Here is a 26,589-nt window from a genome sequence, read left to right as displayed (position 1 = left end):
TAGCCTCATTATTTTTTCCAGGTCAATATTTCTTAGTAAATTCTTTCAGGAAATGTACTCTTTAGTTTGCTTAATATGTTTTCAAAGGAACCCAATTTTACGCCTGTCATAAAAGGACACATCCTAGTAATTTCGTTGTGACCATTTGCACCATAATATCACACCCACAAACATTCACAAAATAGTAACACCAATTCTGTATCCAAAAATGGATTTCAATTACAGATCAACACAGTCAGTAATTTAGCCATAAAGCCCTATTATAAACTCCACAAAGAAAATGAATACTCATATATTTCTCTGTGTATCTAATCACTGGTGTGTTTATACTCTATTAATAGAAAGATTTCATGAGTGTAGAGCTCACTGATGGGCACATAAAAGTCAGCTATGATCTGGGTTCAGGAATGGCTTCCGTTGTCAGCAATCAAAACCATAATGATGGGAAATGGAAATCATTCACCTTGTCAAGAACTCAAAAACAAGGTGAGTTTCTATAGTAATAATGCACTCAGAGCCTTAATCATGCTATCCAAAGCTCCCACGTACCTAATCACGAGGAAGACCCTGTCTGTTATTTTAGGTACTCACAAATTCTGTGAAAAATTGATACAGTCATTTCTTTGGCTTAGCTTATAGGTGGTTTGGGTTAGACATGACTGATTGAAGAGCCAAATGGTTCTCTGTCATTTTCTTTTGAAACTGAGAGCTTAATTTGAAAGCATAAAACTGTCTTACAACTTGTAAAATTATATCCTGTAGTAGATTTGAAAATCTTGTATGCTTTCCTTTTCTTCCCGTTTTGCCAAGATGTTTCCTTTAGAGTGGCCCACAGGTAGAATTTGTAGAGGTGATAGAGCACAGCTACCAGTTCTTTATTTTTTGAAAATGCCAAGAATTTGTATGTGTGCAAGTTAATAATTTAATTAATAATAATGTAACATTTTTATGATTCCAGGACATTTTCAAAACACTTTCACAAACATTATTTCATTTGCTCATGGAGCAGGTATTTTGTTCTGGTTTACAGAAAGGAAAGTGTAGACTCCAACTTATATGTGGTCCCAGACATATATACATAAGATCTCACAACCAAGACAGAAATCCAAGCCTATTAGGTCTTTGCGGACTGCTATTTTTATCTTAGTATAATTCCGCTATTTCTATGTACTATGGCATTACCAATATCTGCAAATGAAACTTAGATTCTTCTGTTTATATAATTAGACTTAATTCATTTTGAACATGCCAGTGTGACATTTCATGAAAATTTAGGTATAACTTTGCACCATCTTTCGTTCCTGCACTTAACAAATATCTGCCAAGAACCAAGTAAATACTCTGCAAGAACCAAGTGAAGTCTATAAGCCCTTGTCTTTATGGAACTTGCAGTCTAATGGGGGAGATGGACAAGTCAGTCAACAGTTAGAGAGTAGAAATCTAATTGCCATGTAGAGATCTGCATAGCAGGCTAGGAATCTCAGAAGAGAGAAACGTCAAAGTCAAACCCAGAGGTCAGCCCCCAAGGGAGCGCCCTGAGGCATGAGCAGGGGCTGAGGAGTACTCTGGGTGAAAAGCACCTTTGGACAATTCAGAGAGGTGAACATTGTATGAAAGCCTCAAGGGCTCAGTGAGCATAATACATCATCATACATCTTGTTCCAACTGCTTTTCCTTGGAACAGGAAACCCGGGAGAAACTCCTCAGTTTGGACAAAAACTGGTTTTGCCCTCATAAAATAAATTGGAATACTGTTGTCTGTATACATTGTTCCCGAGTAAGTTACATTTGCGTGTTAGAGGCTCGGTACAGTAGTTAAGAAGAATGTTTAACTTTGTTTGATCCAACACTTCCCAAACTTCTTTGATCACCAGAATCCTTCCATGCCATAGTAGCATTTGGCTGGACACACTTTGGGAAATGCTTTAGGAGCTACAAGTCAATCCATAGGCTAACAGGATGAATGTTGGCAGAAAATTATCAGATGAGGCTGGAGAGAATACAGAGTCAGTTTATAAAGGGCCTTATGAGCTAAACTAATGAGTTTCAACTCTTCCTGAAATCAGTAGGGAACTACTAAGAGTTTTAATCAAGAATGTGACACCATCAGATTTGTGTTTTAGTAAAGTTTCTTTAGCAGCAACCTGGAGGGTAGATGGTGACAATTTCAGATGCTCCTGCAGTCTGCAGGAAAACTGCAGGAGCAAGGAGAAGGGAACCATGAGAATGGATAGGAAAGAATGGAGTTGAAAGATATTAAGCATTTTAAAATTGAGGAGCTTTATGATATACTCAATGCAGAGAGTAAGATTTTTTTAAAAAGGAGATCAAAACTGATTCCTTTTTTTTTTTTCTTAAAATAACAAAGAATGTGTCAGTGCCATTTACCAAGCTATTGGATACAGGAAAAATGCAGCATCGTTTTTTAGAAAAGATGTTGAGTTCTATTTTGGATGTGCTGTATTAAAGGTACTCTTAGTATCCTTAGCAACCTAGGGAAGCTGTGTAATTGTCAGGCATTAGTTACGCGTATCTGAGGATTGGCAGAGTTGTGGGGCAGAGATGGATAGCTACAAAACATCCTCATGTTTTAAATCATTGTACCTTAATAGAGATGAGAAAAACAAAACAGTCATATCTAGAATAAGGTGATCCAAAGCCCTTGAGCAAACAGCAATATTGAAGCAGTATAGTAAAGGAAGAGCCCACAAAGGGAGCTATAAGGAAATAATCAGAGAAAGGAGAAATGAAAAATGGAAATTTTCAGATTAAACTGGAAGCAGGGTGACCAATTAGGTACAATAGTAGTTCAGACAGATGAATGATGGCTTGAAATAAGAGTTGCAGTGGGACTTGACAGTAAGGAATTGCAAAATGAATCCACATGTGATACCACTATACGGTTACTAGAATGTCTAAAATTAAAAAGACTGGACAAACCCAGGCCTGGCAGGGATGTCAAGTAAGTGGAATTCTTATACACTGCTGACGAGGATGTAAATTGGAACAGCCACATTGGAAAACAGGTTGGCACTTTCTTCAGAAGTTTAATATAGACCTGTCATATGAAACAACCATTCCACTCCTAAGTATTCACCTAAGATATGTGAAAGCATATATCCATACAGAGACTTGTACCAGAAGGTTCATAGCACCTTTATTTGTGATACTCAAAAAAACAAAAAGTAAATATCCATCAGCAGGTGAATGGATATACAAATTGTTGTACATGCACACAATGGAATAGTATTTAGTGGTTAAAAAAAATGAACTATTAATTTGCACACAAAATGGATTAATAACAAAATAATTTTTCTGAGTAAAAGAAGGCAGACAAAAAAGTACATTTATGTGAAATTATGTAGAAAACACAAACTAACATATGGTCACAGAAAGCCGATAGAGGATATTTGTTGACTGGGTTTTGTAGGGAGGGACTGGAAGGAAGGATGACAAAAGGAAACTTTTGGGGTGATGGATATATTCATTTCTTGACTGTGATCATTTCATGGATGTATAGAGATCTCAAAACTTGTCAAATTGTACATTTTAAATATGGGCAAATTATACTATGTCAATTTTACTTCGATAAAAGTGTTTTTTTTAAAAAAAGGACAGAGGGAGTTCCCTGGTGACCTAGTGGTTAGGATTCCAGGCTTTCACTGCCGTGGCTGGGTTCGATCCCTGGTCGGGGAATTGAGATCTTTCAAGCCGTGCAGCGTGGCCAAAAATAAAATAAAAATTGAAGATTAGAAAAAATAAATTTAAAAAATTTTAAGAGGGACAGCTATTGGAGTTATTTAGGAGATGAAATTAGTAGGGCTGTTGATTGGTAAGATGTGGAATGGTGAGGAGAAAGGATGACTCTAATTTAGGAGGTTGGGTGGGAGTCTTAGTGCCACCAAATAAAATAAATAATACAGATCTGGGAGGAAAAAGAGAACCATTTTAATTTGGAATATCAACTGGGGATGTATATAGTGACTCACCTGTTGAATGTGGATTTTTAGGCAAAAATCAGGTCCAGGCATATATATTTCTGAGTTGTCAACATATGGTAAGTAAATATAAACTTGAGCTACCCCGAGAGCTGAAACCTGACAAGTAGCCAAATGAAAGCACATTAGGGAACATCAGCGTTTCAGAAGTGTTCAAAGAAATAGGTCCTGGGGAAGGAGACTGAGAATGACGTTGGAAAGGCAAGAGAAGCTTGGAGAAGTTGGCATTATGGAAGTCAAAGAGGAAAATTCTAGAAGGATGGAAATTTTAACCTCACATACTGCATAGATATGGATTAAGATAAGGATCAAAGGACCCCACTGGGTTTGGTTGTAGGGAGGGCACTGTGGATTTTAGCAAGATCAGAATCCATGGAATAGTGGGATAGGAACTCAAGTAAGGCCATTGCTCCTTTTCAGATACCAGATTAGTTGCTTTATTCTCAGCTAGTTTGTAAAAGCCACTGTCCCTTGAAATTCAAATACACTCCTTCAGGAGGGATTCCCCACCTTCCCTGAGAGACAGTTAGTGGAACCACAGTCACTAATAGAAGTGCTTCCTATCCCCTCAAGTGCATTGATATGGATGCAAGATTGATCATTTAGATTTTCAGTGGACTAAGAGAGAGAAGAAAAGAATTACCAAAGTAAAAACAATTACTTTATAACAACTCCTTTATAGCATTGATTATAAAATACTTGTTAAGCCCCTACTCTGTGTCTAGTATTTAATAAAACCCTTATTTCCCTGCCTACCCATAAATGATGTCTGAACTCATCAGCTCTAAAATTTTATGTTAATGGCTATTCTATAAGGGAAAGAAATAGGGCAAGAAATAAAAGCAAGTATTAGCATTCCATAGCAGAACCCACTTCATTGCTATCACTCATAAAGGATAGGGTAGAGTGCTTCCTTTAAATCAGTAAAAATATGCCATCCTCTGTCTCTCTATCAAAGCTAACACTTGGGCCAGTGAGTTTCAGTTCAATTGTGTTTCTGCTTTTTAATCAGTTTTTCTTAGAATGATTTCTAAAAATGCATATATTCACTCAGGGATAAGAAGGAAAGCTACCTCCAGTCTCTGGCTTGCCTGTGATAGAGAATCTCATTTTCACAGACACCATTAAAATACATACCAGGTCTGTAGAAAAAAAGGCTATTTTCATGTTCCAGTCAACAGCCCTATATGAAAACTTCTTTGCTGATCTAGATAAGAAAGAATATGTATGAAAAAGTTTTTTATTTCAGCCACCAGTCTGGTCAAAAAGATATGTGTGTATGAAATTAATATGTGCTAAAAAGTAATTAATTTTTTACATCTTAACTTGCTGAATATTTTTTTAATTGGGAACTTATTTTTGAGGTATTTTTTGTTTGTTTATTTTTACAAAATTCTGCTTTGAGGGTTTGAGGTGTTAATAGGTTTAGGTATTTTATTTTGGACATTTTTTATAAGGCAATTATGTTTGGTTTTATTGAAAATACTTCTTTTGAAGTGGAAGGACTACAGATTACAATGGAATTTTCAGGTTTGATAGTTCTTTTATTTTTCAAAGAACACTCTTCTAAAAGATGATGAGTTGAGAGAAAATAATAATGTTCCAGGGTCAAGCAAATTTGGGAACTACTTCGTGCTCTGGGTCCCTCTTTTGGAGCATCACATTACATATTAGCATGTTGAAAGATATGGGCAGCTATAAAATTAAGACATATGTTTAATTTTGCTTAACCCAGTGATTGTCATATTTATTTGACCCGGGAACATCCAAGAAACTAGTGTTCCAAAGAATAAACATTTAGAAATGCCCGTATAATCCATTGGTTCAAGTGGCCATCTTTAGACCCTTGCTAATCCAGATCTTATATCAGGCAAAGATTTAGAGGCCAAATTTGTCATGTTCATGAACTAATGCCTCAATATGCATCAAGGATCCAAAATATATTTAGCAGTTAAAGGCTGGGCCTGGGCAAGTATTATGGTGAGAAAGCACATAATTCAGGAGGAGCCTAGCTTGACTCTTAAGAATGAAAAGGGTAAAATCAATGAGATAAAGTGTTCCCATCTGCTCTCTGAACAAAGCAGTTTAAACAGAGAAGAGCCTCTCTTTTTCCCTTTTTCCTTTCTATTTCTGAATTCTTATCGTCATCATACTGGAAGAACCTTTAGAGACCTGAGAGAAAAGCAATAAGGCATGAAGACTGTACCTCTCTCAAAACAGGCAGCATCCCCTAACTATAATGTAACTTACAATGGGTGTGGATCCCATCATCTTGCAAAACAAACATTCCCATCTCTCCACTTCCATGCACAGCCATCTTATCAACATCACTCTGTGGATGAGCTTAAACCCCAAGACTTCTGTGGATACTGAAATTTACAGAAGGAACCACAAAGTCTGTATAGTTCTAATTAATAATCTAATTTCTAATTAGATATTGATCTTAGCATTAGTTAATTATATTACCCTATTTTCTAACTACCTATCTATATTATGGAAAACTATGTCAACTGGTTCTCTGCTGTCCATCTACACTTCTTTCTTTTAACTTGATTAGTTTACCTTCACTGGTGTTCAGGCTGTTATTTTCGTGCTTTCTTTGTGGATCCTTTAACAACGTATTTATTGATGTTATTGTCGTTTCTGCAATTATTAAATAGCTGTATATAGTATATGTGCTTGAGAAAGTCAATGTTAATTTGAGAATTAAAGTAAATTTATCTTGAAGGAACAGTGATGATATAGATGTGGTTGGTATTGTGCAAATAAAAAGTGAAACTTCCTCTTTCCTTTGCAGCCAACATATCAATTGTGGATATAGATACTAACCAGGAGGAGAACATAGCAACTTCATCTCCTGGAAACAACTTCGGTCTTGACTTGAAAGCAGATGACAAAATATATTTTGGTGGTCTGCCAACACTGAGAAATTTGAGGTAATTTGGTGTATATTTAGAGCTAAGGATTAAGTTTTAATTAAATGGCCACTATGCTCACTAGAGTTCTGAAGTTTAATTACAACAGGAATGTCATAACCTTTAGTTACAGAAAGGCCTAATCTAAAAATTCATGTTGCATGTTACAATAACACAACCAGGATTTAAAAACTAAAGATTAATTTGATATCTTTGTTGAAGAGATGGACGGGAATTACTGTTTCCCTTACAGTCACCGGATGAAAAGAATTATAAAAGTTATTAAAGGTAGAAACTGGAGTTGAATGTAATTGCCTTTCTCCTTGCACATTCACTGGAGATAATGGTGCACTGACATTGCTTAGTGGTCTGAAAATTAGTCAGTGTTCCAGGACACTGTGAGTATAACCTATTTTATGGCTAAGCACAAGCAATGATAATAGTTTTGGAACTTTTCCATATGCCTGATGCTAAAGTGGTATTAGTTATTCTCGTGCCCATGTCAACATTTTTTAAAATTTCACGTATGTTTTTTAGAGAGCAGATAGGGAGATATATTTAGCTCGTAGTTTAGTTCAAAAAATTAATAGAAGTAACTAAAAAGTGTCAGAAAATATTTCATGTGGTATTTAATTAGTTTCCTTCTTGTTATAAAACAACCTATAAGAAATACAAGTTATAGAGTATTTGGTGCTCAATAAATGTTAATTAAATCTAATTAGAATGGGATGAATTGATGTGGCTAACCCGTAAGAGTTTACTATAAATACAGACCACCATGTTTTTAATTTTTGTTTTGTTTAGTTTGTTACCTTTTGATGGTTGCAAAAGTCCTGTCTAGGTGTTTCTACTCTAAAAAGACACATTACGATAGGAAGGGTCTCAGAATAACTGAAAAGTACGGTGGTCAGTTATTTTCATATTTCTCAAATGAGCAGTGGAAATTCAGTCTCATTTTATGATAGTGAGTATTCAGACAGAGGTTTGCTCCTCTCTGTATCTAAATCGTAAGCCAGGTACCTGTCCAGTTACCAGTCTATCGGGGTATAAGTTGATAAGCTTTAATGGTGCAGATAAACTGGCTCTGCATTCGTCTACGTGATCTTGCATTTGTATTAGGATTACAGATTTAAAGTGTCTGGTCAGAAAAATCACTGCAGATTAAATGTATTTGAATAGTGGCATAGTTATTACTCCAAAGTCCATTTATCCATTCAACAGGTGTTTGATGAGCATCTATCAATACTATGTTTCAGGTACTATTTAAATACTAGGGATCCAGCAAATTGTTCAAGGCTAAGATTTACTTTGCAAGATCACTAACTAAATTCTCTAGGAGTGAATTAAATGTACCCAGAATAAGGCTATCCAAAGGTGGCTTCATTTATCCTTGTGATAATGTAGCTTTAATTACCATAAAGCGATTTTTAGGAATTATCTACAAAAGTGTATATGTTAACTTCATTGAGATGGGTTTATGTATTAGTTTGCAGACTACATACCTGATGAGTCTTTACTGCCAAGATATTTTTACTCTCACAGTACAGCATTTCATAATTATAATATTTCTATGGCATGGCACATTATTTCAAAACAGCCTTTAGACATATATTTGTGACTAGTCAAGGAGCCATGCATTCATAGTTAGCTGTAATTTTGCCTACAAACAGGATCTTAATATGATAAAGTACAAAAGATGTGATGAACATGAATTATTTTTATGTATATTAAGTTCAAATTAAGTTCAAAGAGGCAATAAGCTCTCCTTACAGGCTACTCATGAACACTACAGCATAGCAACACTTGGGCATTTTCCCATTTGTAAGAATGATAAATATGGGTGCTTTAAATTCAATTCCAAAATTAAAATTTTCCAAGAGAATAGTGTGGGAGATGGTCACCGTTGGACTCTTTTTTCACTGTAGTCAAGGGTATATGTCTGTTTTCTTTTCTGTTGGTGTTTTATATTCCTTTCCTTTGTAGATCTCTATGAAATGCTTTCTTTTTTAAACGATTTATGATTAAGGTTTATTATTTTACTAAATGAAAATGCAATTATAAGTAAATCATTTTTTTTCTCTTCCCTTTGACCTAGTATGAAAGCAAGGTAAAATTTAAATTTATGCATGCCTTCTTCAAGTGCATGGGTTGGGTAAATGTGGCTTCTTAGATAAAGCAGTGATGCAGAAGCAGAGTGACACCTATGCAGCTTTATTCACAGTACATTTCACGAACAAGTAGTGCATTCTGAGATAGCTCTCACGCTGCCCTTTGCTTATAAAAATGCTGCTGCTTCCCCACCATCACTGCAATTTGACTTGTTCACCAGCCGTGATGACAAAGTGGCTCTGCTTATTTGTTCAACCGCCCACGCACAGCGCCGCCAGGTGCACACATGCAGCAGCACACGCTAAGGGCAGCTGGCCAGGTTTATGGGCGAAATCTAGCTCCGGGGAACAAACTGGTCTCTTGGGTTGAACCTCAGACTCTGGTCTCCCAGGTACCGTACTGTCTGCTGAACAATCAACCTGTGCTCCCAAATGCGTACTACTGCCTGGTTGCTTTCTGCAAGCCTGCAAATATGCAAGCGTTAACATGGCCCTTGCACCTCTTGACAAAGCTGCTTCTTTCTTGCCATGTTTATTTAGAATTTAGCTATGGAGTCAGTATTTCTCTGGAAATACTATATGTAAAACAAGTGTTTGCATTAATGACAAGGAAGCTTGCGGACAGTCATTCTAGCTTCTCAGGAGCATTTCAGTTCCTATTTGTAGGCAGGAGGTTTTAGCGTGGAGGTTGTAAGCAGCAGGCCTCCGTAAGTGGCTGATCAAACTCTGGCTAGAGCTACAGCTGAGTGTTTTGGTATTTCAAAACCTAATGGTGCCAAATTTCCCAAAAGGACATAATGAAGCTGAGCTGATCTAAGAAATTTTTAAAGCAAAGGCTAGACTTTTAATACCAGAAACCAGACTATATAGAAATGAAAGTGTGAAAAAAACAATCCAAGTTGTTTAATCATGATACAGTTATAAGACCAATCAAGTGCTGTTTGCTGAGATGGCTGAAAAGCAGAGGCTGGCTTTCAGTGAAAATATATGCTAATAAAACTCTGGAATGACATTGTGTAGCTTTGTAATTTTGTCTCTGAGGCAAACAGAGGAAACAGTGGCCTGTGGTTTTCATTAGGAATCTGATCACCATATGTGATTACTTATACCCTGTGATTTTCATAATGTCGAGCTTGCTAAATCATTGTGTTTTGAAATGATTCTTTGTATTTCCCTGAAACAATGAAGTGTATAACTTGTAGGAGTGATTTATTTTATTGATAAGACCTCTGAGAAACTTGTGATAAATCAGTCTTCCTCTAAGCGAACATGGAAGCAAATGAACACTGAGAATGAAGTCCACCCATTTCCTTTACTTTATACAAGAAGAATATAAGCAAGATTCTCACTCTCCAGTTGGCATGTGTTTTGTAATAACCAGCTAATTGAACAGAAGGGGAAGACCTTGGGAACAAGTGGAAATGATCAAAGAAAATAAAACAGTCCCAGAGAGAGAGAAACAAATAGAACAAATTCCCAGCATGACATAAATCACCTGATACGCACTCCCAGGGTCTGATTTGCTTTCCTACCTGTTTGTCGTCATGTCATGTGTTACTTATTAAGACAAAAAAAGGAATCCTGCCATCATGGGACAGTGAGGAGAGAATTAATCATTATCCAAATAAATATAATATCTTGGTGTTGAGTGGACAGTTTTTAGAGTTGCTTATTAACATAAAAAAAAGTGTTACTTTTTCTATTGTTGTTGACCTGCATTATTCAATATGGTAACCACTAGCCACAGTGGCTATTTAAATTAAAGAAAATTTTTTCAAAAATGGAACTTCCCTGGTGGTCCAGTGGTTAAGACTCCATACTCCCAATGCAGGGAGCACAGGTTTGATCCCAGGTCGGGGAACTAAGACCCTGCATGCCGCACGGTGCCGCCAAATAAATAAATAAATAAATAACAATAAAAATTCAGTTTCTCATTGGCACAAGCTACTTTTCAAGTGCCAGCAGCCATATATGGCTACTAATTACTGATTTGGACAGTGCAGAAAAGAATATTTCCATCATCACAGAAAGTTCTACTGGACAGTGCTGCTATAGATGAAAGAGGTGTCATCACCATTAATATCCTGCTAGCTTATGTTTATTGAGCACTTACTACGTGCTAGCAAGTTTATCCCTTTTTAAGAAGTAATGAGCAAAAAGTAAACATTCAAGTGTCATTTGGGTACTGAAGCCATTTTCAACCTTATTGGAAAAATTAAATGTATGTTTTGCGACTCTGGTTGCTTTATTTTGTTACTGCTGCAATACAGAATGAGGACTTTAGGGTCAATCTGTAAACTTAATCTTAAAGTATCTTTTTTTTAGACTATGTAATCCAAAAGAATGTTTCTCAGGTTTTATTTGACTTAAAATCTTTAAAGAGAAATATGACATTACCTTATTCTTCAGCTAACCACCCCCCAAAAAAAGTCTCAATGAAAATATTATCTTTTCAAAATCAATGTTTCCAGATATTTTTTTAATTTTGAGCAAGATTTTATTTAACTTTGTCAGTATGTAGTTTGATTATGCTGTCCCATACAAGTTCTGCCCTTTGTTGGTAAAAAAGAAACACATTTCATTATGCATATGAAGCACTTCATAAGAAGTCAGTTAATTCCTGTACCTTGTATTTAAATGCAATAGGTGAGATTATTTTTTTAAAGGAGAGGAAGAAGAACTACATAAAGACTCCTTGTGCAGGATGGTGCTCATATCCACTTATCCAACCAGTAGCTAATGGAAGCATAGTTTTCTGGGTGCATGTGTGCGTGTGTGCACAGTCTGAGAGACGTGCCTGCCTGTGCAGCACTTTGCTCCATGTGGCTTTCATCCACTAGGCACACACACTATACCGCCATTGCCCTAATGATATTGCTTTTGTTTTCCATTTAACTTTTCAACAGGCCGGAAGTAAATTTGAAGAAATATTCTGGCTGCCTCAGAGATATTGAAATTTCAAGAACTCCATATAATATACTTAGCAGCCCTGATTATGTTGGTGTTACCAAAGGATGTTCACTGGAGGTTGGTCTCTTCTTAATGACTTCCTAAATACATTCATATCAGATTTCACTTACTTAGGATGGGTCTATTACAGGGACCAGTCCTTGTTAATATATTTTAAATTCCTACTGACCCTAGTCTTAGCTATGCATAAATGATAAAGCAAGATGGAAGTACTTCTATAAGTTTTCATGATTAACTGAACTTAGGAGAACAGTATTATAGAGACCCCAAATTGTGAACAAGTTTCCCACACGTACAGCACTTCATAGCATGTATTTTTAATATTAATCTCTTTTCTGGTTCCTTCTTCCTTTCCCACACTACTTATCTCTTTTCCTCATTTTTGTCATCTATATTAGATTTAGTTTATCTTCATGTATTTTATATAGCTTTATTAGTAGCCTTAAATTATTTTTCTGAAATGTGTTAGGTGTTTACACAAATAGCAAGTAATAGTTTACACCATGATCATTAGTGCATAGAATCTTGTTCACAGTTTAGAAGTCAAACCTCCTTCTCTTTGAAAATGGCACATAGTGGGAACCATCTACAAAGACTTGGCTTTGACGGGACTGCGAAGTCCCCTGTTATCAGGTATCTTCAGTATCTTTTCTTTATTGTCAAAGCAGCCCAGAAGCTTCCTGATACCACTTGACTATTTCGCACTGACTCTTCAGTAGAGGCTGATCCATAGGAGAGAGGAACACAGGTCACAGCGCTGCTCTCTTATTATATCTGTAAACAAGATCCAACAGTCATCAGCAAATATTAGTAAAAGTTTTATGGGAATTCTAAAAGTGATGAGTTTGTTTTAAAAAGAAAATGATAAATATATCATACTTACAAATTTTTAATTACCCTGATGTGACACAACTATTCATTTTAGCTGCTTCCTCCAATTAAGATTATGTTAAAGCATTGTGATAGGAGATGAAGGGATTTGGGGAAAAAGAAAAAGTAAATCACCACTGAGCCATGAGGTTAAAGGCTGAAACAGAACTTTCAGGGTCTTCACTGTGCCTAGTTACAGTCTCCAAGTTGGAATTAGCCATAGACGTCCACCCTGAGAAGCTTGGGAATGAGGAAAAAGGAAGTACATACAGAATCGAATCTCTAGGAATCCATACTAGCCTCTTTTTACTCAGAGTTTTAATCTTCCAAAGCCTAACTCTCATCCACATGCAAAAGATATATACATGAGGATGGAAAACTGTCCAGAAAAGGGATAGCCTGTATGTGTGGAAATGATGATTCTGTAAAGGCACTTTTCAATAACTGGGAATTATTTGCAACTAAAATATGATGCAGAAAGTTCAATATTTGATAAATATTGAAAAGTCTGCACAGTAGTTTTATCTGAAGTATCCAAAATTCTATGATTTGAAAATTGGAATCAAAAACAGATTATACATTTTTACAACACATTTAACTGGGCCTGAAACACTGTGGAGGAAAATAACCTGCATTAAAGGATCCCTTGTTTTCACTCCAGCCAAATCCAGGACTTTTTAAATGAATGTTTTAAGCACTCTAAATGCTCGACTCCATGGCCATGCTTAAATAAGTCCTAGCACATTCATAAAATGGAATGACCTCCTGCCATTATAAGTGATGATGAGATCTGTGTTTACTGACAGAGAGATATCCTCCACATGTGAAGTGAGAAAGAGAAGTTACAAATGAACGTGCCTGTCATGATTCAGTTTAAATATAGACAGGAGGAGAGAGGAAGAGGGCAGGTGTAAAAGATAAAGTGAGTGAATGAAAACATGCATGCATGCATGCGTGAATGAATGGATTAGAAAAAGCTATATGCTTCTACACAGCTTTGGAATGGGGGTGATTTTTACTTTCTCCCTTTTGCACTTTGTTACTGTTTAAAATGTTACTGTTTTAATTTTATTATCAGCAAGGACAATGATACTACTTTCATTTTGAGAAGAAAACCAAACTAGGAAATATTTGGTTTATTTATTTTTAAGATATAGATTGTATCTGATTTTTTAAAAATTCCGCTAGAGTGTCTTTATATACTTGAGAGCAGCAAACATCTTTACCTTGGGCTCTTCACTGAGGAAGAATGCAGACAGAGACCATGGTCAGACTCAGCTATAAAACATAAGCAGTTAGTTGGTAGGTGGTATTCCAGGGATCAGTTGAGAGTTTTCAAGGGAGACTTAGCAAGACAGATTTAAACCAAAAGAAAATGTTACCTGTCAGTGATAACCTTTTATATTTCAAATCAAAAGTTCTAGAATAAAAGCAGAGGCCCAAATTTTTATTTTAACTCAAACTGCTCAGAAAATTCAGTTACAGCTAGAAATAATATTTCTTTGGTTGCTCTTAAGCTCTCCATGTAACTGTGGGTTTTTATGTGTTCTAAAATGACACTGTATTTCATAGTAACGTTGAGTGCATTGAGGAGGGTGAGTGAGATGGAGAAATTAATTTAAATGTTCATTTCTAATGCTTTCTTCCCTTCTTTCCTTTTACCCAAAGAACGTTTACACAGTTAGCTTCCCGAAGCCTGGTTTTGTAGAGCTGTCCCCTGTGCCTATTGATGTAGGAACAGAAATCAACCTGTCCTTCAGCACCAAGAATGAGTCTGGTATTATTCTCTTGGGAAGTGGAGGGACACCAGCGCCACCTAGGAGAAAACGAAGGCAAACTGGACAGGTACCCTCACACCTAGCTAATAATGCATTTTCCCTAATGCTTATATAAAATAATTATTTTATAGAGACTCAGGTGAAGCATTTACAGTTTATAAATTGTTTTTATAGTTTTTGATTTGCGTCATTTATTTCCACTATCATCTTCTTAGGACACTTCCTATCTCCACTAGGATTTTCCTGTTGGTCAGTTCTAGGTGCAGACACACCTGTATTTACATCCATATTTCATATGGGTTTTGCATATACAAAGAGAGAAAGCTTAAAATACATTCACATTGTGTTAATCTTCTCTCTAAATCCAATTTCCTACCAGATCTGTAGATAACCAGATGGAGTCCCTTAAATTTAAATTTTAATTTTTTTAGGATCAGCTTCCCATTTTCACTAGCTAATGTGATGCAGTCTGTTGGAGCCTAACCTGCTGCACCCTCTCTGGACAGAGAGAAGGCAGAGAATGGACCTGGGCAGGAGAAGGTGAAGAGAACACAACCAACACAGGCATGGACACTAGTGACATTAAAATAAAGCCTACACAGTGTCTGTTTTGTAGGGCTGTGAGCTTTAGTTTTCATACCCCCTAGCCATTTGATTCTGTTAAAAGCTGTCTCTTAGTTGTCCTGATCTAGGCACCTTAACTCTTTACTGCATGGATATTCCTCCAATACTTTCAGTCACATTTTTAAAGATATACATTTTTCCATTTAATCTCATTTTTCTCAGTGAAAGCATTCTTAGGAATTACCAGTATGCCATGGCCAAAGCACAGAGTGCTTTACAAATATAGCCTTAAATATGCATGCATTCTTGTAAATCAGGTTGTGTTGTTTGTAATTATACGTTTTTTAAAATCACTTTTAGCATTTAAAATTTAGTCATGGGTAGTCATATAATAATACCATTTTCTTCCCCCACAAAAAAAATAAACACTAAACAAAATATGGTTGACCCTTGAACAGCACAAGTTTGAAGTGCACAGGTCCAGATATGCACAGGTTGTTTTTTTTTATTATTATTATTTTTTTTTTTGTGGTATGCGGGCCTCTCACTGCTGTGGCCTCTCCCGCTGCAGAGCACAGGCTCCGGACGCGCAGGCTCAGCGGCCATGGCCCACAGGCCCAGCCGCTCCACGGCATGCGGGATCCTCTCGGACCGGGGCACGAACCCGCGTCTCCTGCATCGGCAGGCGGATTCTCAACCACTGTGCCACCAGGGAAGCCCTGCACGGGTTTTATTCAATAGTAAATATAACAGTACCACACGATCTGAGGTTCGTTGAAACTGAGGATGCAGAACATCTGATACGGAGGAACTGTGTATAAGGAGGGCTGACTATAATTTATACTCAGATTTTTGACTGTGCGGAGGGTCAGCACCCCGTGTTGTTCAAAGGTCAGCTGTATTGGCAAATAAAATCCAAAGATGCATTACCATGAGTAATTTGCAATATCTCAGGAATACAAAGGTGGCTTGGTATTAGAAAATCTAAAATCATATAATCATTTTGATAAATGCAGAGAAAACTTTTGGTAAAACTTAACAACCATTCCTGATTAAAAACAACAACAAAAAAAGACTTGATAAACTAAGAACAGGATGGGGCTTCTTGATAGGAAAACATTATAAACATTTTCTATGAAATCAAGCCCAAGAAAAGATGAATATTATCACTGTATCAGTCTTAGCCAATACGATAACAAAAGAACAAGTAAATATAGTACAAGAACAAGTATATAATTTAAGAATAAATATAACAAAACAAATGTAAGGCCTATATGGAAAAAATTACAAAACTTATTGAAAAATTACATCAGACTACTTATTAAAGTCAACATGTTAATGGAAAGACTCAGGGTTAAAAATATATCAGTTCTCCACAAAGTGATATGTAGATTCACCTTCAATGAAAATACCACCTTATCTTTTTGTAAATCATGACAAGCTAATTCTAAAATTTATATCAAAGATCGAAAGCCCAAGAAACTCCTGAAATAGAAGAATAAGTTGGTGGACTGTCCTAGCAGATATCAGCACATTAGAAGCTAGAGTTTTGAACCATGCGAGTATGGTGTTAATTCATGGATAACTGTGTCAGTGGAACAGAATAGAGAGCCAAGTATAGATGGAAACAACATTTGGCAATAGGTGGCATTGCACATCATTAGGGAAAAAGTGGCCCTTTCAGTGAATGATTCTGGGGCAATTGGTTATCCATACAGAAAAAAATGAACTAATTTCTACTTCATGCCAGACAGAAAAATAAATTCCCAATGAATTAAAGCCTTACATATGAAAGGAAAAAAGTTTTAAAAGTTTAGAAGAAAATATAAAAGGATAACCTTTGACCTTAGGGAAGAAAAGGATTTCTTTGGGAAGAAAAAAAAAACCAAAAATATTTTTTGAAGAGTAGAGGGAGAAAAAGTGGTATTTTATCTCATATTTTACTATGCATAAGCACTGAATAAATATAAAATATAACTTCTCTTAATGCCTTTATGTTTTAATCATAAAAATTAAATTATTTTCTCTCTGCTACAAATGATAAGCTAGTTATAATAAGAGGGCCAGATCAAACATTCTGAAATAGGTTTCACTAAAGGATATGTGTTTCCTAGGTCACAGTCAAATAATTAAGCACCAGCCATCGTTTTCAGATTTCTCCTCATCAGAACTAAATAAATGGACTTGAGTCATCAGCTTTCAGGATAGTTCTTAAAATAAAACATGTTCCCATTAAAACAATTAAAATGAGAAAATATTAAGCACTATAGTACAAAGTAAATTAGAAATAACATGTTAATGTTTCAACATTTTAATGATAATGAGTATCTAGTTTTTAAAATTTCATTGTCAATGCTATCTGAAAGAGGAAACAATGTTAAACAGTTCATGTCTGTCGTAGAATCAATACTGGTTAAATGACATACTTTATTCCTCAAAGCTACCAGTTGTGATGCCCATAGGGTCATTTGTGATAATGTTCTGCTAAAGGGGTTTGAGAACTCAGTCAGCTAAAACAATTTTAATTGAGTAGATGGCAGCTGCCCCTTTTGATGAAGGGCAAGCACTAATCCAGATCCTCTGGCCATTTTGTGGTGGACACGACGCGGCACAGACGATTTTGTAAGTTATTGGAGACGTTATGATGTTTGAATGAAACCATCTCCACTACCTCAGGTGACTCGCAGGGGACCAAGTGATCACCGTGTATCAGGTGCCACCCCCCTGCTCCACAAGAAAGGGAGCAAGCGTGGCGTCAGCTCTGGGGACAAGGACTGCATTCAACCTCCCTGGGGTTCATAAACTGATCTCAAAACCATACTGTTTCTATAGTAACAGTGGCAAAAAGAAAGCAGTCCTGTTTGTGGATGAAAAATTGTCTTCCTTCTTTCTAAATGTGGGAGACAAGTTACATGTTGATAGCAATCTATTCCACCAGCCCTGAGAACGAATTGAAATCTAAACACTCAGAATGCCGTGAGGTTGGGAGTCAGACCTCATTCCCAGAAGCTAGCTGTCTGTTTGTGAATACAAGGGAGAGGGATTTTATTGACACTCTTTATTTCCTGATGGGTTTTGTGAGTTAGAAGCCCAGTGCCAGCACAACTGTTCTTTCAGCATTGCAGATCTGCTTTGCAGAGACTGCTATGTTACTATCTCCACTTGCCACATCATCTAACAAGCAAAAATGGTAAATGATTAAAAAGCTATTTCCAGCTGCTTTAAATACTCTTTTTAAGAAAATACTGAGTCTTAACTTCTCAGGTAAGATCTCAGAGCGGATGAATACGCAGTTCTGTCAGGGAACTAAGCTAAGTCATAGATGAGACTCCTCTTTAATCTTCAATGACCATTTGCTATTGCAGGCCTATTATGCGATATTCCTGAACAAGGGTCGTCTGGAAGTGCATCTCTCCACAGGGGCACGAACAATGAGGAAAATTGCCGTCAAACCAGAGCCGAGTCTGCTTCACGACGGGAGAGAACATTCTGTTCATGTAGAGAGAACTAGAGGGTAACAATAGTCCTAACGACTGACTGTACTGTCATAACTAACGCGAACTCCTTTGCTTGCCTTAGTCCTTTACTGGACCTTTGTGTGTATGGACATACGATGCATTGCAAAACTATCAAGTAGTTTAATTTCATCTTCTTTATATTTCATACTTCGGGAACCTCATTTCCCTTGACCCTTAGGAGTTTTGTTCTTAACGTTTTTATGCTAGGTGGTTCTCCTCTCCACCTTTGGAAAAACCAAATGCATCTTCTGAAGCGTAGATAAGAAAACTCCCTCCTCACCTCTCACATACTCTCTCCTCAAGTAGGGCATGCGCATGGTGAAACGCACAGAACAGCTCAGCTGGAGCCACCAGCCTTTGGCAGCTGCTGTTTCATTCAGGTTCCAAAGCAGTGATAGCAGCTGCTTAAAAATCTGTCACAGATACAGAGCGCGGCCCGCGACTGCAGGACCCACGGAGCACGGTTCTGCGCATGCCTCGTTCCCGGCCCTTACCCCCGCACCCCCCGCCAAGGTGTGCTGGGTCCCTGCGGGACGGCTCCGTGAGGGAACAGAGTTGAGAGAGGGAAGGGAGAAGGCTGCTGTCCTGCCATCCGTGCACGGTGGCTGCCTTTCTGCTGATCCACCAGAGCACCTGCTTCCCAGCCCTGCGTCAGGGAATTGCTTATTAGTGTTATAAGCTGATTTCTCATTTCTTCAGAATGCTACAGTACTTCATACTTACTTTATTGGGGAAGTCATTTGGTTTTTTTTTTTCATCAAAATGTTGTATGACAACTCAGAGAGGTAATGAACTTAGAAGAACAATTAGAGAAAAAGAAAACAGAAACCCAGAGACTTCAGACCTCCAGACCCGCAATCCATTTTATTAGACTGAAGAAATAGAAGAGAACTGGAAATCAAATCTGATGAAACCTCAAAACACAGAGAATACTTTTAAACACAACAGCAGTATGAATGTGTAGCAAAAGTTCAAGTAAGCAGATGTTATTCTGTACTTAAAGACCTCCATTTTCTAATCATCCTCGTGTGGATAACAGTTTAAATAAGTAATAAGAATGCCTTTTCTTCTAAGTAAGTGATGAAGCTCTCCTTGGTTCATGTTTTTCTATTACATAGAGCATTAGGTTGTGGGATGAATTGATACTAAGCCTTCTTGCAGATATCTTCTAACTGAGATGTTTAGAAACCATGATTGAGACAAATGAGGGATCAGTATTTGGACTAACTAAGAACTTTTACTAATCTTATAGGCACATATTGCAGTCATGGTCTCTGAAGAGAAATGCAAACTGAATTTTCTCATTTGAATCTTAGGGAATGCTCTAGAATACTGATTTTACATGTCTTCTAGACTAGATTTCAGGTCCTTTGCCAAATGGTAGTCCTTCTCATTGTAGGAAAGACTTTCTAAAGTCTTTAAATTTTAAATAACTTCAAGAAGCAAATGCAGATCTGACAAATACAGTTGACCAAAAAAATCACCCAAATATGTTATTTTGTAGAGAAAGAATTCTGACATTCTCAAGTGCATTATGGTGTCATGCTAAGGTGTCCTTTTAACAGGTGTGTCTCTTCAAGAAGGGTATTTTATTGTGCCAGCTTCACAGCTGTTGGCCATCCATCCAACCTTTATTTGATTAAGCTCAGTGTATAGTGCATCCCCCGAAAACTGGTCATTCAGTTAATTGGCCATATAAACAAACAGTTTTACTATTCGCTGTTAATTAAAGGATAATGTATTGGACATATTAGTGGGTTGTCACTGCAGTCTGTGGCAAAGCAAGAACTCATTTGCACCATAATGTCTCATTCAGCACCCTGAGGTCAAAAAACAATCATCACCTATCCTTTAGGCGAGCACTTCAATTAGCTGATTAACTAGAGATCACTAATGACCCTAAGAACATCTCCCAGAAATATATTTTAATGCTTCATATCAATTCTGTGGCATGCTGTGTGTCAAATACTAAACAAAGATTATGTCCTTTAGTCATTCTAAATGTATGTGAGATCTGTATTCATATCATCACAGATGAGGATATATTAACTAATTTGCCAAAACTCACATAGCTAGTAAATAACAGAGGCAGGATTTAAACCCAGATATACTTGACTTTAACACCCCCGTCTGTGCTCACCCGCTATTTATTCTTACCCTTTTTGTGACCTCAGAGATTTGTATTACTTCATGTTGATTATAATACTCCTATTGGAAATATTTGCTTTCTTCCAACACTATTTAGACCATAAATGTCAGCTGTTATTTCTTTTCTTAAAACTCTGGATAAGATGGCAATTTTAATACCATTAATGCCACCTCGTAATAGAGAGGCAAACTTTTCAATATTACTCTTGCCCTTTTCTCTCCCTCTGTCTCTCTTTACCCGTCCTCCCACATTCTCTCCCCTTTTCTACCCCTTCCTCTGCAAAAAGTCCACTCCCTTCACTTCGGTATCTAATTTCCTAGTACTCCAGTGACCTCTGCCTTTTATAACTGCTTGGCCCTCTGATCTTCCACCTGGAGTCCACCTCAGTGGCCAGTAGTTCTAACTGGACGAAAACAGTAAACCCTAAGAGCCTGGAGTAGACGTTTAGGCAAGTAGGTATTCTCCTACGTGAAAGCATTCTTCACACAGGTACAGAATTAGGCTAAAGACCACAAAGTTGTAGCAGATATTTCAGGAGTAATTTGAGGTTTCCAGAAAGGGATCATGATTTGGACACTGCAACCCAAATATTTCTTTCTTACCATCAATTAAAAAAATTTCAGATTTTGTTTCTCATGTAAATTGCAAATATCAGGGCACTTCTCTTAATATCTTTTACCATGTACGCAGTTCATTTGGTGGTGGTTTGAAAAAAATCTTAGATCAATATTCCATACAAATAAATAGAATTTAAGTAATAAAATATTTAACTATAAAACATCAAGAATCAACTATTGAAATTTTAAGGAAATTCAGGTGACCTGTCACAATACTAATAGTAATGTAATGATTCTTAAAATGCTTTTTGCACATAGTAGGTCCACAGTAAAGAGTTTTTGAATACTTTTTAAAAAGGAAATGCACCAGAATCAGAGAGGACATGTAGGTAATATCCCTGTTTACAAAGAACTAAATAAATGACCTAGATTTGATGCTCCTAGGATGTAAAATACAAACTGGATTCTGCTATAGTCTTCTAGCAATGCCCTTATTAAGTAATACAGACTCAGCGCAATGTCTTAGTTAATGCTTTCTATGGTTCGAAATAGGCATTCTTATCCTCATTTTATAAATGAATGAAATGAGACTGAGCAAGATTAAGTAACTGGCCCAAGGTCACACAGCTAGTAAGCTTCCATACTCGTGCTTACTTCCAGTCTGTTCTTTCTGAAAGCTCAGGCTCATTCTACATCTCCACCCTATGATCCAGTAAGAAAGGACCATTGCTATGGTCCTTGGCCCAGAGTCTGGCAAAACATCAATGTATAATTTCCCCTATTTTGCCTTTGAAACTAAACCCAACCTGCTCCCTCTACACCTCCTGAATAATGACATTTTGAGCCACAGCAATATCTATTCTTTGTCTTATTCTCTTACATTTGAATTGTCCCAAAGTGGGCCAGTTGTTCAGTGCCATTTCAGAGCATCTTTGCCCTAGTTTATTGTTTCTAATTTGACATGTGGTTTTTCTTCTTTCTAAAATCAAGTAAAATGGCATTTTAGAACTGAGGTTTCCACCTAAGTACTTAGGGTTTTCTCCCCAGATGTGAAATAAGTTTTCAGCAATCCATTCATGATCCTCAGGCTATTGACTAACACTTATGACTAAGAGCCCCATGCTGACTACTGGGACTAAAGTTTAAAATCTGCTTCTAGAACAAAAGAGAAAATGCCTTTGGTCATTTTCATCAGCAGAATTCTTTGTCTCCTGATTCTGTGCCCCAGGATCCACAGAGTGAATAAGTAGCGTGAGGTGCTCAATTAGTAATGCGCGAGTTCTCTCTCACAAGCAAATTAGGGAAATTAACGAAACAGCCACTAAGGAAAATCATTGCCGAGAACAGTTAGCATGGTATTCTGGCCTGCCTCTTCTATTCAAAAGCCAGCAGCTACGTTCTTTATAAAACATCCTGTAAGCGTTTGCTGTTGATTCCTGCAATCTAAGCTCTCAGGAGTACAGTTTGTTCCCTAGCAAGAAGATGAGAGCTAGCACAAAGCAAGAAATAAAGAGCTAAACGAAACGTGACCCCATGCTGTGCTAAACCGACGGAGCCTCCTGCGATTAGACATTACTACCCCTTACAGAAGCCTCTGCTCCACAGGCTCACGTGTAAGGCCGCTGTTGTCAACCACCGCCAGGGGCTAGTGTTGCAGCTGCACCATTGCCTTGTTTCCGGAAACTCAAGGAGAGTTTACAAGGGAGGCAGAGGGATGAGGTCCTGAGAAACAGTGCTGTGTGCTTAGTGTCGAATCCCTAATCGTCAAACTTGGCTCTCTTAAAAGCTTCAGGAAGGAGGGGTGCGGGGTGGCAGGAAAGAGTTGGATTTCCGGTTGTGTCGGACGTTGTGTGTTTTATACTTGTTTATTTTCAATGTTTTATCAGCATCTTTACTGTTCAAGTTGATGAAGACAGAAGGCATGTGCAAAATCTGACAGTAGAACAGGCGATAGAAGTTAAAAAGCTTTTCGTCGGGGGTGCTCCACCTGAATTTCAACCTTCCCCACTCAGAAATATTCCTCCTTTTGAAGGCTGTATATGGAACCTCGTTATAAACTCTGTGTAAGTGAATCTCCTTGTTACTAATTTTTTTTTTTTTTTTTGGTATGAGCATCACTGTTGCATCTACACTATCTAAAACCATAGGGGGAAGGAAACAGTGAAGATCTTCAGGTTAGATTTTTTTTTTTTTTTAATTGCACTGATGACCTTTAAAATGGGAAAGGGGAAATTTGATGTCATGGTAAGGAAGCAGGACAATGAAAAACAGGAGAAAGTATTGAATTTTAATCATATTCCCGTAGCCCTATGGACTTTGCACAGCCTGTATCCTTCAAAAATGCAGACATCGGTCGCTGTGCCCATCAGAAACCACCTGAGGATGAAGATGGAGCAGTTCCAGCTGAAACAGTTATCCAGCCAGAGCCAGTTCCCACCCCAGCCGTACCTGCACCCACCCCAGTTCTGGCACATGTAAGTGTTTATATCACGTTGCTTTCTCATCTTAACGCTGTGTTTTTAGTCGTTTTCAGAACTAAGGTTATTCAGGATATCTAGTATACTCTACTGCTAGAATTAGAGGAAGGGTCACTGTAAGGAACGGCACCAAGAAACGGAGGAGAGCTTAAACAAGCTTTATTTGGAAATGCTCCCGGGCGAGGTTCACTGGTCCGAGAGAAAGGGGCTAGAGAAGTCGTGCCCGGGTGCGGGCGCGAACAAAATTTATAGGGGTGGACGCAGGGGAGGCGCTTGCTGTGTGAAGCAGACCTTTTTTGGTAATCTCTCGGGTGTTGTGGCAATGTCAGGTGTCGGTTACATCAGGCTCAGAGCCATTGGTTCCGCCCCTCGGGGAGCGGGAAGACCGGGGCCGAGTGGTGTGGCAATGTCAGGTGTCGGTTGCATCAGCCACTTTGGCGGGGGTTCCGTCTGGCTCCCTGGGCCCTTCCCCGGACCTGCTGGCCTTACAGTCACCTGTCTATGAAAACCTTTTCTCCTTATATCTTCCTTGGATTACTTTCTTTTATATATCTGTTCTCCTTTAATTTTCCTGTTTATAAAATGGCACGTGTTTTCAGTTGAAAAGTTAGCACAGAAATGTCTACAGAATCAAGAATAAAACCCACCTACCATAGCACCACACAGAGGCAACCATATTGATTTTCAGCCCCTTTTATTTGCATTTTGCATAGATCGCATATCATGCATACAATTTGGTATTCTATTTTTTAAAACCAGTAATACATAATTAAAATTGTTTCTAAACATCATGCAAATGTGCGTATCTAATATGATTACATGTATATGTGTTTGTGTGACAGAGAGACACACGCAAAATATTTCATAGCACTGGAGGTAGTATATCCTTGATTAGAGTGTGGATTCCAGAGTCAGCCTGCCTGGGTTCAAATCCCAGCACTCTAACCTACCATCTGTATGAATGTGGGAAAGCTACTTGGCTAATCTATTCCCCAGTTTCCTCATCTGTACAATGAATATACTAACAACACATATATCAAAGAGTCATTATGAGGATTTTTTAAAATGCTTGTTAAACCCCTAGCATATACTAAGCATTTAATAAATGGCATAATTACTATACAGTAATGATCATAATGACTGCTTTTTAACAATTTCTATCCAATATTATTGGAATTTTCCTAACAGCTGTGTAAAATATATACCTATATACCATCATCCCATTTTTCGTTAATAAGAAATAGCTAGCCTAAGTAATACACCCAGACACGGCCAGTAAGTGACAGGACAGGAATTTTGATCCAGTGGGTCTGATTATACAATCTGGTTCCTTATCACTGCAACACTTTGTGAAGCCAAATAATCATCTTTTAGGAAAACTGGCCATTTATTCCAAGCATCATTTCTTCCTCTGTAAAATGTGGGTATTATACCTACCTTGCCTGCCGATGGGATTATTGTAAGAATCAAATGAGGTAATGCACGTGGAACTTCTTTGAAAAGTGAAAGAAGCACACACACATAGATACTGTGAGGAATCCCCGCATTTACTAAGTAACTATATAGTATGTGTCCAGTATTCTGCCGGGCACTGTATATCCATTATTTCATTTGATTCTCACAAGCTATTGTTTTATTTATGTTTATTTATATCATTGGAAGTATTATTAGCCCCAGTTCACAGAAGAAAATACCTACAATCACACAGCACAGCTAGCAAGTGAAAGGCTGTCAGTCATGTGGGGATTAGTTCAAGGAGTTGATTTTCTCCTAAGACCTCACTGAGATCTACCACGTGGACTGTTGAATATTTCCTTAGCTCTTTCATAACGTGGCCTCATGCTCGATTTCCCCCAGCAAAGGGAAGGCTAATGATCCTCCCTCCCTTCTGCCTCACGTACTGTTCTCTAGACTGTTATCCCTCGTGTCTGTTCCCTGGACTCAGGAAAGTGTTTTCAACTGAAGAATTTAAAAACACCATGGTTAAAATAAACGTTTTTGACCTTGGATCCAAATGTCCATTTGGATTCTATAGCAAAGTGGATCCTAAATTCTGAACAACTGACTTAGAATTATAAATTGTAATTCGCAGAAGCCCTAGAGACCAGCTGGTCCAATCTCCATCTTAATACATGAATCTTTTTATATGATACTTGATGTGGACTTACAGCCTTTGCTTGAACATTCCATTGACGAGGATCTTCCAGTGTTATGATGAGGCAGGCTCCAGTCGTTAGAAAGCCATTGATTATTATAATGAAGTAAAACTGCATCCCTATAACCTCTACGTAATGATTGTGTTTCTGTAGCCAAACACATTATATCTTCTCTAACAAACACCCCTTCAAGCATTTGAAAACAGCTAAGTGTTCTCCTTTCCCACGCTGAATATTCCATTATCTCAAGCATTCTCCTTAATTCTTAATTTCTAATTCCCATAGTCACACTGATAATATTCTTACATTTGCAATATCTCTTAAAAAATATGGCACCTAGAATAGACCATACTACTCAAAATGGAGTGCCCAGTTCAGAGAACAGCAGAGTTCCTCCTTTCACTGGTCTGTCATCATATTCTACTAATATACCTGGGAATGTTTTAATGTTTTACACGGATGGATCATGCCATTAGTTCATCATTAGGTACCATATTCAGTCAACCAAAACCTTGAGGGCCTTTGTATC

General features: G+C 37.5%; 1 protein-coding gene across 1 annotated transcript in view; it reads left to right on the top strand.

Moving 5' to 3' along the window:
• Positions 1 to 26,589, top strand: part of LAMA2 (laminin subunit alpha 2) — a 450,165-nt gene that overhangs the window by 398,070 nt on the left and 25,506 nt on the right. Inside the window, exons 51-58 of the mRNA XM_065888629.1 lie at positions 342 to 486; positions 6,796 to 6,934; positions 9,009 to 9,020; positions 11,928 to 12,048; positions 14,530 to 14,706; positions 18,569 to 18,717; positions 23,314 to 23,490; positions 23,733 to 23,901. Of these exons, the coding sequence (XP_065744701.1) occupies positions 342 to 486; positions 6,796 to 6,934; positions 9,009 to 9,020; positions 11,928 to 12,048; positions 14,530 to 14,706; positions 18,569 to 18,717; positions 23,314 to 23,490; positions 23,733 to 23,901 (1,089 nt within the window). The remainder of the gene's footprint in view (positions 1 to 341; positions 487 to 6,795; positions 6,935 to 9,008; positions 9,021 to 11,927; positions 12,049 to 14,529; positions 14,707 to 18,568; positions 18,718 to 23,313; positions 23,491 to 23,732; positions 23,902 to 26,589) is intronic.

Source organism: Phocoena phocoena, chromosome 12 (assembly GCF_963924675.1).
Source record: "Phocoena phocoena chromosome 12, mPhoPho1.1, whole genome shotgun sequence".
Taxonomy (NCBI): domain Eukaryota; kingdom Metazoa; phylum Chordata; class Mammalia; order Artiodactyla; family Phocoenidae; genus Phocoena; species Phocoena phocoena.
The sequence above is the reverse complement of the archived record's forward strand: the minus strand, read 5'-3'. Positions and strand labels throughout refer to the sequence as shown.